General features: G+C 47.5%; 1 protein-coding gene across 2 annotated transcripts; it reads right to left on the bottom strand.

The window, feature by feature from the left end:
- Positions 1 to 73: 73 nt before the first annotated feature.
- Positions 74 to 12101, bottom strand: STK38 (serine/threonine kinase 38). Of its 2 annotated transcripts, XR_006171230.1 has the most exons (15): positions 12016 to 12101; positions 10928 to 11060; positions 9087 to 9138; positions 8826 to 8948; positions 8480 to 8563; positions 7370 to 7493; positions 7076 to 7230; positions 5993 to 6095; positions 5335 to 5396; positions 4735 to 4852; positions 4423 to 4546; positions 3646 to 3741; positions 3325 to 3419; positions 2479 to 3125; positions 74 to 2258 (listed from the first exon to the last, which is right to left on the bottom strand). XR_006171230.1 is itself a non-coding variant. In XM_042833489.1 (14 exons), exons 2-14 carry the CDS (start codon positions 11056 to 11058, stop codon positions 2995 to 2997), a joined length of 1398 nt encoding a protein of 465 aa, XP_042689423.1. In that variant the 5' UTR covers positions 11059 to 11060; positions 12016 to 12101; the 3' UTR covers positions 74 to 2994. The 2 variants fall into 2 exon arrangements, 1 of the variants encoding a protein (XP_042689423.1); XM_042833489.1 differs by having other exon boundaries at positions 74 to 3125.
- Positions 12102 to 13294: the final 1193 nt, after the last annotated feature.

Here is a 13294-nt window from a genome sequence, read left to right as displayed (position 1 = left end):
CCCTCCCATCCCAAACCATTCTATAGGTAATGTGGAGCCCAGCTGACGTTTAATGGATTGACTGATAACTGTGTGTTTACTAAGAGGATTTTATTTACATACCCAATGCAAAGATCAATCCATACAAAGTTGGCTCCCCTGCCCTCACACGATACATCTGCCAAATTTTACAGTGCAATTTAGTAACAGCTTTTAAATATTTACAGAAAACACTTTTTCAAATTACAGCTTAAGGCAGAGCCAGGGCACAGTGATAAGAAACACTTGGTGCAGGTTTATGCTAGGCATGATAGAAAGACAAAGTGGCAGCAAATTCAGATTCATTGGAAATTCAGATTGGGGTTTTTCCTAGAAGTCCAGCTGGGTAACAAAATGCAATCAACAAAAACAGCCCTGCTGGCAGCTTGAAAAGAGAGCTGAGATCCACATGAGCTCAATCCACCAAGCAGCAGCTCATACAAAGGTTTGGCTGACAGAGAGGGAACAACCACACACAAATCTTCAGGTACAGCTCCTGGAAGCAACAGGGGCTCGGTTAGCACCTGTAGCAGGAAGCAGCTGCAAGTGTGATACAAAACCTGCCAGGGGAAAGGGATGCCCAAGGTTTTCAGAGGATTGTATGCAGCCCTGTGGCTCCTACTGAAAGGCACAGAAATGAGGTACCCAACTGTTCCTTACGCCTTATGAAAGCTTTAACTCAAAACTGAGGTTTCAGACTTTAAAACACACGCACTAAAATGCACAGTCTGTATTATTACAGAGATTCTCACCGCAAGTTGTCACAACTTAGAGTGGTACAGCTTCTCTTATCTTTGGTATTTGTACAGAAAGTGTCCGGTCCCTTTAATAGAGGGCTAATAATGCCACTGCTGCCCCCAAATCCTTCATCCCCATCCGCTGCAGCTTCAAAGGATTTTGCTTTCTGAAGTCTTAAGGCAGTAACTAAGCTGTTGGGAATTTCTAAGCATTCATTCCTCTCACTTTCCTAGTGGTTTATAAGGCAACATTTTCCAATGGTTCAAAATAAACTGCAGGATGAGGACAGGACAATGGGACAAGTAGCTGTCAGCCCTCTGCTGAAAATAAAGATAGGAGGTCATGGTACTGACACAAAGCTGGAGCCTGTAATCATTGCTTCAGTTAGCCCTTATTCATGAGTAATTCCTCCTGGCTGCAGTGCTCCTGGTGCTTCTATCAAGGCCATCCTTGCATTTCTAGGATCCAACTGGTATCTAAGCTGCTTATGGCAAATAGTTCAACTCCTGGAACGCGTCCTAAAAGCACAGGGGTGGCCATGGAGAGGATGCAGTGAGGCAGCACCCAGCCTTAACTACATACAGGCAACTTTCAGTCCCCCACTCAGGCCCTCGCAATGGCACTCAATTCAGAAGACATCTGGCTGAGAAGTCCTTAAAAGCACCTATTAAAAAATTCACAACAAACCCTATTTCCTTCTGTTTCCTAATCTAGAAAGTTAGAACTAAGCGTAACAGAACGTTCCCATTACTTTGAAACACTGCTCTCTTTGTTTCCAAATAGCTCTTCTGGCCATGCCATGCCATTAGTGTTCAGCACCAACAAAGGTTTAACAGCCTTAAGACAGTTTTAACTGATCCATGCTTTTAGAGACCTCATTCCAATGTTGAAAACATCTAATTGCAAATTACAAGAGTGGCAGCAAGCAATCCTGAAGGCTGATGCCACCTGCCACTGGAAGTGCAGCTGACTACAGAACAGGGGCAAAGTGGAGCTCGTGATTATAAAAAGAAATTAGCAAAAGCTCAGCTGAGGCAGAATCCTCCCTCCCAAAATGCAGACGTGTTCCCAGAGATGTTCAGGCATGGAAAGGCACTTTGGGGCTCTCCCAGAGAGCAGCCTGATCAGAACTTGTAGAAACGACACAAGGCAAAAACGTAGAGTAGGCTGTGGGTCCGACCACCCCAAACTGAGCACGTGAGGCACCGCGTCCTTTGGAGACCGCAGGGACAGCTGCTGCTGCTCCCATCCAAGAGCGAGGAAGCCCCAGAAGATGGTTGTTACAGCTGGTGAAGGATGGCCGTGTCAAAATGGCCAACAGATGGCAGCAGCAGGAAGCTGCCACGCACCACCGAGCAGCCGAAATCGGTTTTTCCTCCATCCGGCTGCACGAACTGCAGCCCCAGCTGTAGCCTCCATTATCTGCATTGCTTGTAGGTGTCCTGTCACACAGGAACCGAGAATGGCTGGTGGGAGAAGTGGCCCGTTTCTCTTAGCACTGTCTGGGGAAAAAAAAAACAAAGTGTGCAATTGTTTTTAATGGCTTTGAGGGGTCACTGCTTCAGTACCAAAAGTAAAGTGCACTGCAACTTGAGGCCACTGCTACGGAGCTGAGAAATGCTGCTGAAGAGGCTTCCAAGCAGCATCATAAAATAAAAGAAAACCCATCACTACAAACTAAAGTTAAGGCAATACAAGTTGTCTCCTCCTAGATAGTTTTACCACACGTTTGTCTGCCTCAAGCTTTAATTATTGCTTCGTCTCCTCTGTACTGAAGTCCTTTGCCACCAGGAAAACACTGCTGGTAGAGCTGGCAGATGGAGTGCATCACTTAATGCAGGGCTGGCGAAGGGCCTACATGAACATCACACACTGCAGTGTCACGTGGAGGCTCGCTCTGATCCAAAGGTTTGCACAGTCTGCTGAAGAACTTAGAAAGAAAACTGTATCTCTTGCTCCCGAAGCAGCAGAACGTGCTTGCAGCAGTGATGGCAGTTTGTGGAAGTTTGCAATGGTGCAAAAAAAAGAACAAATCCTTAGTAACAGCCAGAGTGTGTAACAAAACAGCATCCTGAAGTCTTCTCCAAGAGGTAATAGCCCTCAAGTTTTCTTCAAAAAAATAAAAAAGTAACATTTTTTTTTTTTTTCCTCCTTAAAAAAAAAAGTTCATTTATGGGTAAAAACCCAAGGTACAAAACAAATTCCACGGCTCAGAAGCTGTCCCAGCTAAAAGGTTCATCACTTTCCTGCTTTCATATAGGATGGGATTGCCCCTCGGGCTGTCAGGCCCTCGAAACGCTTGTAGGTGTAATTGATGAAAACCCAGTCCTTGTTCTTGTAGTCTGTCTCTGGGTGGTTGCTTGTTGCCACTGATGAGACAAAAGAAAGACAAATTATCATTTGGAAACTGCAGCATTTCCCCCTCCCCAGCACCCTCACCAAACACTGCAGGTAAGATAGGATGCTGCTGAACAAAGAGATGCAGGTTAAGCAGTCAATTCCATTCTTAGTTGTGTGTTTTTTAAACACGTGGAACAAATCTCTCACGTGCACAAAGCAAGCATTTACCTGTTGGCTTAAGGATATCAGATTCTGGAAATTCATCAAAGTTTGAGGTATCATCAATGCTTTTAATTTCTATTGGAATTGCAGCAGGTCTCTCCCTGCCAAGAAGAACAGATTGAGCGTTAAGGTTTCAAAGGCAGAAGAAAGCAGGATTCAGACACTTCTCATTTCTTAACACAATCAAGGACCAAAGGCACTCAGACCTTAGCAAGCTTCAGATACAGCCCAGAATACCCTCACCCACACCTAGGCATGAGAAATGCCAGCCAAGCTGCAGTGATGCTCAGCAGGACTAGCAGTGAGTTCTTCTGCAAAGCATCTTACCTTATGTGCTCCCAATCGACCCCTTCAAAGAATGGATTACTCTTTATTTCCTCCACACCAGATGCTCCAATTCTGTGCTCCCATTCACAGCAAAATCTGGGATGAAAGGAAGAACGAAAATGAAGGCAAAATGAAAGCATCCCATCCAGAACTGGAACAGCTTTCCAAACTGACAGCACCACAGTTTCCCCACGTATAAAATGGAGAAAGCTAAAGATTCCCATTTCAAAGACAACACATGAAGTTATGCTCAGCAACATCACATCAAATGCTGCAGTTCAGATGTGATACTCTTCCATAACAGAAGTGGGGAGCAAGAAAACACACAGAGCCTGAAAGCTAAACATGGATATTTTTGTCCTTAAAATGGATAAGTGATTGAAAATGTCAGGTGTTCACATAAAAATGAAGGAGTCAGCAGGCGTTGGGATGTTGCATGCTCCAGCACATCCATGCCATGAACCTTGCTATGTTCCCTAGCTAGTTCTGGCCAAGAGATAAAGTCACTTCCAAACAAAATAGGAAGCAGAAACATTCCCACTGTCATGGGAACACAGCGCGGTGCTTTTGAAGCACAGTGCAGTCAGTGCTCCACTGAGAGCTCTGAAACACAAATGCATCTGATGAGGGAGTTCAGCATTTGATGCAAGGGCATAACAAACTGTGCTGCAGTCATGAGGGCTTTTTCCCCATGTGAAGCTGGCTATGGAAGCTTTATAGTACAGCTTACAAGACAAAGTTAGTGCTGTATGAACAGGCAAACCGTGTAACAGGCACCTTAAAATAAGGTCCTTGGCTTTGTCAGATATTGGGACTTCTGGAGGAAACGTGAGGGTCTCTTTCCAATTCATTACTTTCTTGTAAGTTTCTTGAGGAGTCTCAGAACAGAAAGGTGGATAACCTGAGGGGGGAAAGAAAGAAAACATCTTGTGTAAAGCAAAAATAATTCCTTTAGTTATCAAAGTTTACACTGCACCAGAATGCAGCTTAGAAGCCATGCAAGCAGGAGATGCTTTGAGAGGCTGACCCCCAGCACGCAGACACAGCTGATGTCCTGCACCACGACTGCTGGCTGTGCTCAGTTCTTACCGATCAGCATCTCATACATGATGACCCCCAGCGACCACCAGTCACAGAGCTTGTTGTAGCCTGTCTGCATGAAAACTTCAGGAGCAATGTAATCCGGAGTCCCCACAGTAGAAAAAGCCTGAAATGGATGCCATGAATTACACATCCTTAGATAGAACTTGCTGATATGGAACTTGAGCAACAGCAGCGATTTCAAGGGAGACACCAGACTGACTAACTGAGCCTTCACAAAGTTGGTTAAAGGCTTTCTGTCAAGATATGCAAAGGAAAAAATTGAATCATTTACATGAAGGAGTCTTAAAATACCATTGGGAAAACTGGGAAGATCCCTCTGTCTACACATCATCATTAACCCTTTGTTTGCCTGAAAATGGTTTCAGCCAGCAGGCAGCAGCCAGCAGGGCAGTGCTATCTCAGGCACAACTGCCTGGCAGCTGGATGAAGGACAAACAGGAATCATTCCTTTTTGAAAGAAACTGCACAAATCTCATCTCACACGTTGTTCACACGTGGATTAATGCCTGCCACGTACAAGGGTGTGCTATCAGAGAGCAGCAGCTCCAAAGAGAGCAGCTCCAATCAGGTAAGCGTTGCACTCACCAACTGCCGTCTGTTTCTCTTCCATGTCTCTGCTTTCCGTTTGGAATTCATGTTCTGGAAGGCTGAAGGGAATTGGGATGTTTCAATCCTACTGATCACCCAACAGGCAGTTTTTACTCCAAAATGGTGACGCTAAAAGTCTCCTTTCCAAGACCACATTGCATTCAGCTGTGCCCTGAGGTCCCGACCATCCCCACCTGCTCACCTCCGTCCCCTATGGCCAAAGTTTATCACCAATTTATTGGTGGGTGCACACTGAATTCAGCTCACACAGGATAAAGCCCCACGGGCCACGAAGCCATCAGCCTGCCTCAGCAAGTGATTAAATGCTCAAGGAGACTGCGTGCACATTTATTAATCTGAGATAACACCTAGCATCTACAGGTTACACTGAGCTCTCATTTGTTTTACTGCACATGCTAAGAAAGGCTACAGCAGTGCCTACCTGAAATACGAACTCCTGGAAATGAAGATGTCTATTAAATAACTGACACTGTTTTTATGAAGTAGTTCTGCAGTCATTCAAAACTACACTTTGAGATGCAATGTTGGTTATTAGACCCAAGCAGCAGCTCTCTAAGTTGATGCTGAAATGTGCCAATGGGCACCAAGAGCCAGTCAGATACCACAGACACCACCCTGAAGCCAGATCACTTACTGAAGTCACTGGGAAGGGAATGGTTCAGGTTCCTATAGAACTCTGTTCTATGGGCTTTCTTCAGTCCAGTGCACAGACCAAAATCTGACAGTTTCACGTGGCCCTAGAAACAAAAATGCCCAACAGTGCGAGAATTATCACGGCAAGTGAAGCTTCTTACAGTGCCTTTATTTTGGTAAGGAGCAGATGTGCTCTTTGTACACTCCTTGTTTTAACCTGACTGGGTGACACACAGCACTGAGCTGTTAATGTTTTCATCACCATTATCCAGACAAAGCCCTTTTTCCAGCAGCAATTGAGTTCAAGAACCCCCTGCTCCTGCAAGCCCTCTGCTTCAGAGTGAGAGCAAACATCCCCAGAGGGAGCTGCAGCCCCTCCACCACTGGATCAGGAAGGCACCTTGCATCCCCCCAGCACTCACCACCACCTCCACGCTCACTGGGTGCCATTATTTTTTCTTCTGCAACTAAAACCCAAATCCTTTTCAAAGCCCCCAGTTTATCTGTGTCTGGATGCGGACATACTGAATTGCAGCACTAATTCCAGCAGCATGCTTTTAGCTGCCCGGTGGCAAAATGTCATTTACTGTTGGCACACTTCCAAACTAGCTAAATCTTAAGGCAACTTGCAGCAGGCAACAAGGCAGCAAGACAAGCAAGCTTTCTGCAGAGTGCCTGCAGTAACCACTGAGAAGCAAACTGATAACAGGACAAGCCTTCAGAAAGACATCCTGATTCTGAGGGAGATCATATCTCCACTTTCAGTCTCACTAACAGAGCAGTTAGATGCTTCACATTTGATATGATATCTGCCCAATAGCTGGCAAGGGTGAGCATAACAGAAGCGAGACAGAAAGGAAACATCTTTGACCAAGAGTGAAGAACTGAAACTGTGCATTTCAAATTGCAGCTGAAATAACCAAGAATAGCTGAACAACAGTCACAAGACAGCTCCTAAGTGAGGTATGGATAAAACAGAGGATGGATTTGTTGGCTTTTCCTCCCCCCAGCAACATGGTGAAGGCCAGGCTATGAAGCAAGCAGTACTCCTACCACCAAGCCTTGGCAAGCTGTCAGTGCATACCTTGCTGTCCAGAAGAAGGTTGTCTGGTTTGATATCTCGATGGATAAAGCCCAGCTGATGAATAGAATCAATGGCAAGCACAGTCTCAGCTATATAGAACTGTGTCTCTTCTTCTGTTAGCGTGTCTTTTTTCATCAAGAGTGTCATCATATCACCTGGAAGCAACACCCCCCCACAAAACAAAGGTAAAAACAAAAATGAATCCACAACCCCCAGTCCCTGATCACACTCATAACTGTGAGATTAGAAACCCTCAGAGGGAAGGAAAGCAGCCTTTTGACTTCATGCAGTTACCTCCAGGCAGGAACTCCATGATAAGGTAGAGGTTCAGCTTATCCTGAAAGCTGTAGAACATCTTCACGACCCACAAGCTGTCTGCTTCCACAAGGATGTCCCGCTCAGCACGGATGTGGCCAACCTGGAAACACGTATGCATTTCATTCACCACAAGCCCCTGTTTTATTAATGCTTTAATGCCACGGGAAATTCAAGTATGACACTGATGCTGCTGTATTCCTGCATGCTCTTCCCCAGTCTAGGAATCCTACTGAGCACCAACTCCACATTGGCCTTCAGCAGGAAGATGCGTGAGACCCTTTTATATTCAGAGAAGTTCCCACTGGAAAGCTTTCAAGGACTGCTGCCTTTGGACACTTGTACCTGAATTACTGCCAAGCACTAACATACACACAGGAGGGCAAGACAGCACTAACCCCAATATTAAGCAAGGATACAAGCAAGAGGAATGTAAACCAACCCTTATAGAAAGGGACACTACATTTTAATTTTCAAGCCTGAAGGGATTCGGGTTGCCTTCAAGTCAGAAGTGCAACGTGCAATACAGGATATTGCTAAAAACACCCATCTTAGAACTACTTCAATAACAGAGCACTCCAAAACATATTGCCATGGGAAAATTCAGAAGGGGAAACACGTGGTTGATTATATAAGCAAGTGAAACGTATATACAGAAGTATCTCCACGTTTATGAAGATCTCTCACAACTGGGCAACTTGAGAACCAGCTCTTTTCTAAGCAGCCAGCATGTCCTTCAGGCCCTTGCTTCAGCTCCTTCCAACAGCCTGGAAGCAGAGCAGCCTTCAGCAGCGCTGCACCGAGCAAGCAGAGTGCTGCTGGGTTTGGTACAAGTCTGTTCAGACACGGAATCCAGTTCATGGCTTTATGACCACACAGCACCTCCCAGATTCATCGCAGTGCTGAACAAGAAACGACTGCCTGACAGCATTCCCATTTCCTCCATGCAAAATAGGGAAGAAAAAGCCACGTCGCTGCTTTAGCCAGTAACCCTAAGATGCCCATCGCTGCCCTCCACACACGTCACAATCACCCCCCAAAGTCACCCAAGGCACAGATGTGGCACTGCTCATTAAGGCAGCTATTCACCTGCTCTTTCTCCAGCATATCAGCTTTACGCAGGATTTTCATGGCATAAACGTGGCCCGTGTCTTTCTTCTGGACAAGACGCACCTAGAAAGCACACAGAGCTTGACTCAGACACAGCACTGTCACCACACCTCTCCACAGATCTGGGTCTCAGCTCCCCTTTCATTCAGTTGCACCAGACTCCCCAAACCCAAATCATTACACAGCGCGTGGCAACAGCAAGGAAGTTCTGTTAATTCCAAGAGATTAAGTCATTTTAACAGACTTCAACTTGTGTAAACTACATAAGCCTTCAGCAAACAGCAGTGGCACGTGAAGAGCTTGTAGCCATCCTTCCTTGACCCACCTCTCCAAATGCTCCTCTGCCTATGACTTTTAAAGACTCGAAGTCCTCCAGGCCGAGCCTTGTTCTCTTCAGGCGAAGGAACTCGGTCTCTTTCTGTGCATGCGCCGACCTCCTGATCCTTTTCTGGAGTTCAGGGAGAAGAAAACACAGCTCTGCAGTTGTGACAGTCACAGCAATTTCATGGAAAGATGCTAGACTGCCATTTGTAAAAAATGCACTGCTATCACTTCACCATTAAAATGATTTTCCCATATTAATTACCTCCTCATCTTTCAAGCCTTCTTCTTCCATCATTTGTTCTAGCTTCTTTTGTCTGAAGGAAAAACAGACATCAGAACAAAGAAGTTCAAGAATTCAACGTTTTCTCTTAATCACATGCACATACCCAACACAGCTCTGGTCTCTGCCTGCTGTGAAAGGAATAACAAACGTGTTTGATCCATAACAGAATCAGATACAGAAGTAATTCTGAGGCACCTACTGCTGCTGCTTTACCCTTCTACAGCAATTTACATCTCTACTTCTGACAATCCAAACCTGCCTGAGTTTCACGTGTCTGATTCAGGTGCACATTTTCACTGTATGGAACACAGACCGAGGAGATCTGAGGTCAGTCCCTGCTCCTATCTGGACAAGTGCTCTGAGACCAAAGCCACATAAACACTTAAGCACCAAAGCCTCACTTCTTCCAGGGACACATCTGTGGATCTGTGCCACAGCTTCTCTGCATCTCAGATGCATCAATGCCAAACATCACTCTCTATTTCCTGATACTGCAAATATTTGAGAAAAGGAAACTTGCCAGAATGCATCTTCCTACCTAAGGAAAATCAGATAGCAACTGGGAGCAGAGAAGGAAACGAGATTTCAGAGAGGAGAAGGAGTTCAGGGCACACATGCTGCGATTATTGAGAGCTCCTTCCCAATACTGAGCACATTCACAGCTGGCTGAACTGGGGTTGGGAGTTTCGGGGTTTCCTTTGGTTCGCTTTCTCCTGTCCTGTGCAAATTCCCTTCAGTGCAACACAACAGATGTGCTGAATTCCCTGACTTCGTGCAAGTCATTTGACGAGATCCCTTTCTGATCCCTGTGCCACTGCGCAGCTGCTGTGATGCCATAACATTTTGGGCTATCACTCCCACCATCAGGCACATTTCAGCTGCTTCACCCTCACTGCAGTGCCAGACTTCTCATCTCACCCTCAAATAAAGAAGGCTCAGCACAACCGAGTGATGCTGAAATCCCCCTGAGCACCTCAGCAGATCCCAGCCGCGCTTCAGCTCCAACCTGCGCACCCACAGATCAGTTGTGGGAAGAAAAGCAAAAGTTAAACAGAAAAAAAGCCTCACTGAGGTTTTGGGAGCAGACAACAGCACTTATAATAGAAAGCCAGGAATTTAATCAGTGATATTTTCTGTTTGGATTAGACGTCAATCTCTCTTCAATGTGAAGCTTAGAAGAAAACGCATACAGAAGACAATATCTCTGAATTGCTTCCACGTTGCTGCAGTTACTGTCATTACCAAGCAGCCCTCTTGGATTGAGCTCAGATTTTGGCAGTGAGTCTGCAGGCAAATAAACACTGAATCTCTTAGAAAATTCTGATTATAGGCTGCATGGCAAGCTGGGAGCACTGCAGACATCCCTGCACTACAGCTCGAGGGTACCCAGCAAATTAGAGGCTTCTAGCCAAAGGAAAACAAAATTAACACTTGTCAGTGCAATGACTTGGTATATTATGGCCAACCAGCTTAAGGGGGTGCAACAGTTAACTCAACTCACACACACAAAGGCAGCACTGGGTGACAGCAGTGACAGGTGATGGTGGTGCAGTCTCAGCACTGTGCCACAGCCTCACAGCCCTCTCAGCAATGGAACAACAGAAAGACGTGGGCTTTCTCCCTCCAAACCACCCTGCAACCAACCCAAGCACGTCTTCTACTCAGTCCCATAACCTGACCTGATGGACACGGGGTCTGTGTCCCCGTGCACTGCAGGGAGCAGGACCAGCTGGCTGCTGCAGGTCCCTTCCAACTCAACAATTTCTATGATATGCTATGATTTCAAGCTCGCTCGCAGCCCCATCCCTGCGTGCCGTTACCTCATCTCTCGCTCTTCATGCTGTGCTATGAGGTTGCTGTAGAAGTTCTCCAGCGTCACCTTCGTCATCGTCACCCGCTCCTTGGTGTGGTTGCTCATAGAGGAGCACGGCGTGGGGCCAGTCATGGCCATGGCTGTGAGGACAGGAGGAACAGGTGACAGGAGCAGCACACAACCCTCAAAGCAGAGAGAGGTGCTCAGGAGGGAGATGCTGAATCTCAGGGAGCTGAGAGGACGTGAATGAGACACAAACAGCACAGCTGCCTGAGCTCAGATTGAGCAGGGAAAAAGTCTTACAAAATAAAGGTAAAGTCAAGCTTCCTGTTTTGCACATTTTTGACCTGAGAATAAGAGGGAAGGAAACTTAAGAAACACGGTGCCCCAGAAACCACAATTTCAGGCAGCACTGAAAGCAGGCATTGTTCCCAATGGGTTCTCAGCGTTCCTCTGCTAACCGAGGAGCTCCTGTGCCCTCGCTGTGATCTCATCCAACTCCCAAAAGCCAACCAAGGAGGGAGAGGGGCAACACTGCTTTGAAGAACTCTCCATTTACACTGGAACCCCCACAGACCCAGCGGCTTGAACACCCACAGCACTTTGCTTCACACAGAATCACAGCACCACCAAGGTTGGGAAAGACCTTCAAGATCATCCAGTCCAGCCATCCCCCATCCCCAGTAGTACTCCATAACCCACGTCCTTCAACGCAACAACAGCCGCAGCCGGGACTCTTTCAGGCAACACCTCAGAGCACACCGGGCTGCATCGCTCTGCTCACCGAAATGCAGCAAAAAGCGGAGATTTGAGGCAAAAAATTCAGCCTTCGGGGAGCGCTGCGAGCGCTGCTCCCATTGACGGCACAGCGCTCCATTTGGGAGCCCGAGCACTGCTTGGTTTCCCTTCCCATGGAGCGGAACAGGAGCGATTCAGGAGCCGCAGGTGGGAGGGGGGAGGGTAAAAATAAAGGAGGAGAAAGGAGAAGTGCCGCCAGGTGCTCCCGCAGCGCGGAGCGGACAAAGGGCCCCGCCCGCCCCGCTGCCGCCCCCGGCCCCGCACAGAGGCATGAAAGCCGCGGACGGCGGCTCTTACCAGAGTCCCCCCTTGGGAAGGGGGCGGTGAGGAGCGGACCGCAGCGCTACGATCGCGGCGCAGGGACTCGGCGGCCGGGACGTCAGCGAAGCCGAGCGGAGCGCGCCCCCTCGAGAGCCGGCGGACCCCCTAACGCCGCACCCACCGCCCCCCGCACGGGCCGAGCGCCCTAAGTACCGCCGTGGCACTGCGCATGCGCCACCACCACCCCCGGCCTCGCCCCCGTGGCCCGAGGGGCGGGGTTATCTTTGCTCCCGCCCTGCTTGAGGCGGCGCATGCGCGCTGTCTCCTGGCGGTTGGGAGTGTGTGAGGCGCGTGTCCTGAGGGCGGTGCGCTGTTTGTTGGTTTTAGTCTTCCTAACGATAAAACGCACGAATTCTGTTCGTAATTAACCTCGCTCGCTTCTGGGCTCAGCCCAGAAGAGCGTTAGAGCTGTAAGCGTGAGGTGTCTGCAGTGCAGCCGCGGGGAGCTCCATCCTCCTCCTCACCTCCAAAATGGCGCTGCGTAGTCTCACAGTGCTGTGTGCTACAAGGAGGGCTGTTTTTTCCTCATCTGCACGGGGATGTGTTGGACTAGCTAGGATGGCCTCTTTTAGTGGGTGATTCCATGTTCATGGAACGCACAGAGATTGGCAAATGGTAATTTCACTTACATTTGTACAGAGGAACGCAAGCGGTTCAGAGAGTGGGACGGTTTTTATTACGACACTGAGTTACCGGGGTTTGAATCTAGCGCTGCAGAGCACTCCTTGCACACACAGTTGAAATCTGTCGGCAGCAGAGGAATGTCAGGATTTAAAATGCCAGGCATGGGGACCCATGTGGTGGAAATGCAGATATATTCGTATCACGAGTGACATTTTGTTTCTGAAAGACTGATTTTGCAGTTAAATCTGGTGTTGCTGTGCTTAGAGCTGATCAGCTTGAAGGTGAACAACAAAACTGAATCGTGAGCGATCTGCTTCTATTTGAGGAAACACAATTGGCCTCATTACGTTGGTTTTCTGCTCAGAAAACGCAATGCATTGCGTGGGCTCACAGGAAAGGTAGAAATTCTTGTAATAAAAGGCTCAACTATGGAGTCTGGAGGGTGATTCTCATCTTTTTCACCAGCAGAGGGGTAAAATGTGCAGTGCTTAGGTGGGGAGCAGTGGATCTGCTGCCTGTGGCACTGCAAAAAGTTTGCTACTCTGATGGTAAAGCTGAAAGATGAAATAGATTAAAAAAACAAACACCTTTGGACCTAAAGCATAAGGAGCATCATTACTACTACAGAGCA

This window comes from Centrocercus urophasianus, unplaced genomic scaffold (genome assembly GCF_019232065.1).
Source record: "Centrocercus urophasianus isolate 14NV4802_14NV808 unplaced genomic scaffold, USGS_Curo_1.0 seq_42, whole genome shotgun sequence".
NCBI classification, from domain to species: Eukaryota; Metazoa; Chordata; class Aves; order Galliformes; family Phasianidae; genus Centrocercus; species Centrocercus urophasianus.
Note: the sequence above shows the minus strand (reverse complement) of the source record. Positions and strands in the feature narration are given on the sequence as shown.